Source organism: Octopus bimaculoides, chromosome 30 (genome assembly GCF_001194135.2).
Source record: "Octopus bimaculoides isolate UCB-OBI-ISO-001 chromosome 30, ASM119413v2, whole genome shotgun sequence".
Taxonomy (NCBI): domain Eukaryota; kingdom Metazoa; phylum Mollusca; class Cephalopoda; order Octopoda; family Octopodidae; genus Octopus; species Octopus bimaculoides.
Genome location: NC_069010.1, coordinates 7,848,372 through 7,850,416, shown reverse-complemented (window position 1 = coordinate 7,850,416; position 2,045 = coordinate 7,848,372). Strand labels below are relative to the sequence as shown.

The window sequence follows — 2,045 nt, the reverse complement described above, 5'->3', positions numbered from 1 at the left end:
TATGTATGTATATATATATACATATATATGTATACATGTGTGTATATATATATGTATGTATATATATATACATATATATGTATACATGTGTGTATATATATATATATATATACACACACACGTATATGTAAATATAAACTATTTATACTTACCGACTCAGACATCTTGACATTTTTCAGATAAGACTTCTCAATAGTTTGTTAACCTGTCAGCAGATGTGGTTGTAATGGTGGTGGCGGCTGCAGTGTTGTGTAATAATCATTTGAAGAGGAATGAGTTCTATAAATCTGTGGCCTCGACTGGGGAGGAGGGCGTGAGTGGGGTTAGACAGACTTTCAAGGACTGGAATTTCACTGGTTTCAAGTGAATTTGAACACACACACACACACACAAACAAAGATAGGTAGATATATCATACGCAAAGGCGCATGATTCAGTTGTTAGAGTGCTGGGCTTGCAACCGCTGTTGGTGTGCTTACATCCCTCTGACTTCTTGCACGTTCTCTGGAATGCTTATGAAATTCTTACATCAACAGCAAATCTAATTTAGATCAGAGAATACCTTAAGTTTATGTTGAATCAAATAAGATTGGTTTTTTTTTTTCAAGACATTTCTTCCCCAAAATTAATAAAACAACACAAAAAATGCAATATTAAAAATTAGATATTTATTGAAGAAAATCAAATCCTAAATACCAATTCATTGGTGTCTGTGTGAGTGCATGTATGTAGAATGAGCTTATATATATATATATTTTTGTTTTAGTGACATGCTAAGTTCTTGATATGCATTTCCAGAGAATACAAGGTGTAGTCAATATGTATATTGTGTGTATATATATATATGTATATTGTGTGTATATATATATATATCTATATATATATATATATATATGTATATTGAGTATATATATATATGTATATCGAGTGTATATATATATATATATATATATATATATATATATATATATATATATATATATATATATATATATATGTATATATATATATATATATATATATGTATATTGTATATATATATGTATATAGTATATATATATGTATATTGTGTATGTATATATATTATATATATATATATACTATATATATATAATATGTATATTATATAATATGCATATTATATATGTATTATATGTATATATATATATATATATTATATGTATATATATATATTATATGTATATATATATATGTATATTATATTAGTCATAATCTCAGCTAGTCGCAGACACCTCATTTTGCTTCTGGTCCCATTGTTCAGGGGTCATGGTTTTCATTTGGAAGGCGTGGATTACTTTCAGCTCTTCTTTTAGAATGGAATTAACCAATCTGAAAAAGAAAAAAAAGGAACAGAAACAATAAAATAAATGTATAAATAAATAAATAATGGTGGGTGTAGAAATGATTGTTGGGTGACAAAGTCCAGAGGTAGTTCTAATATTATAAAGAACTATTGATGTCACATATAATTGACCCTGAGAGCTGAAACCAGCCATATCTGGCCAAAATATTCTTCCAGTTTGATCTTCAAACTGGCCAGATATGGCCTCTCACACATACTCTACAATGTCTTTGTAAAAAAAATAAAGAATCACATCATAAAAGAATACAGTTCTATATTTAAGAGATGAGGAATTATGTACATTATTTACATTCGATGGATATTTGTCCTCATCTTGTTTGTTGTTAACACAACGTTTCGGCTGATATACCATCCAGCCTTCATCAGGTGTCTTGGGGAAATTTCGAACCTGGGTATTCCTAAGGTATTTTTCGCTATTATTATTATTATCATGATTCTTATTATAATGACATCGAAAAATAGTATTATTATTATTATTGATCAGATCACTGCCTGGAAGTGAACTCGGAATCTTGGGGTTAGTAGCCTGCGCTCTTAACCACTACGCCATATGCGCATGGGCATATTGTACCCCACCACCAAAACAGCCCTTTTTTTTAATTTAATTTTTTTTTTTCTACACAAACCCCCGTTTTCAGCTACGGAGAATACGAATCTGCAA

The 2,045-nt window shown here is 29.0% G+C and overlaps 2 protein-coding genes across 2 annotated transcripts in view; one reads left to right on the top strand and one right to left on the bottom strand.

Annotated features, from left to right (window-relative positions):
* The window catches only part of LOC106872908 (papilin), a 151,893-nt gene that overhangs the window by 138,247 nt on the left and 11,601 nt on the right, over positions 1-2,045 (top strand). The gene's annotated exons all lie outside the window — the stretch shown is intronic.
* Positions 1,050-2,045, bottom strand: part of LOC106876353 (uncharacterized) — a 4,248-nt gene continuing 3,252 nt past the window's right edge. Inside the window, exon 3 of the mRNA XM_014924852.2 lies at positions 1,050-1,350. Within this exon, the coding sequence (XP_014780338.1) occupies positions 1,236-1,350 (115 nt within the window). The 3' untranslated portion in view covers positions 1,050-1,235. The remainder of the gene's footprint in view (positions 1,351-2,045) is intronic.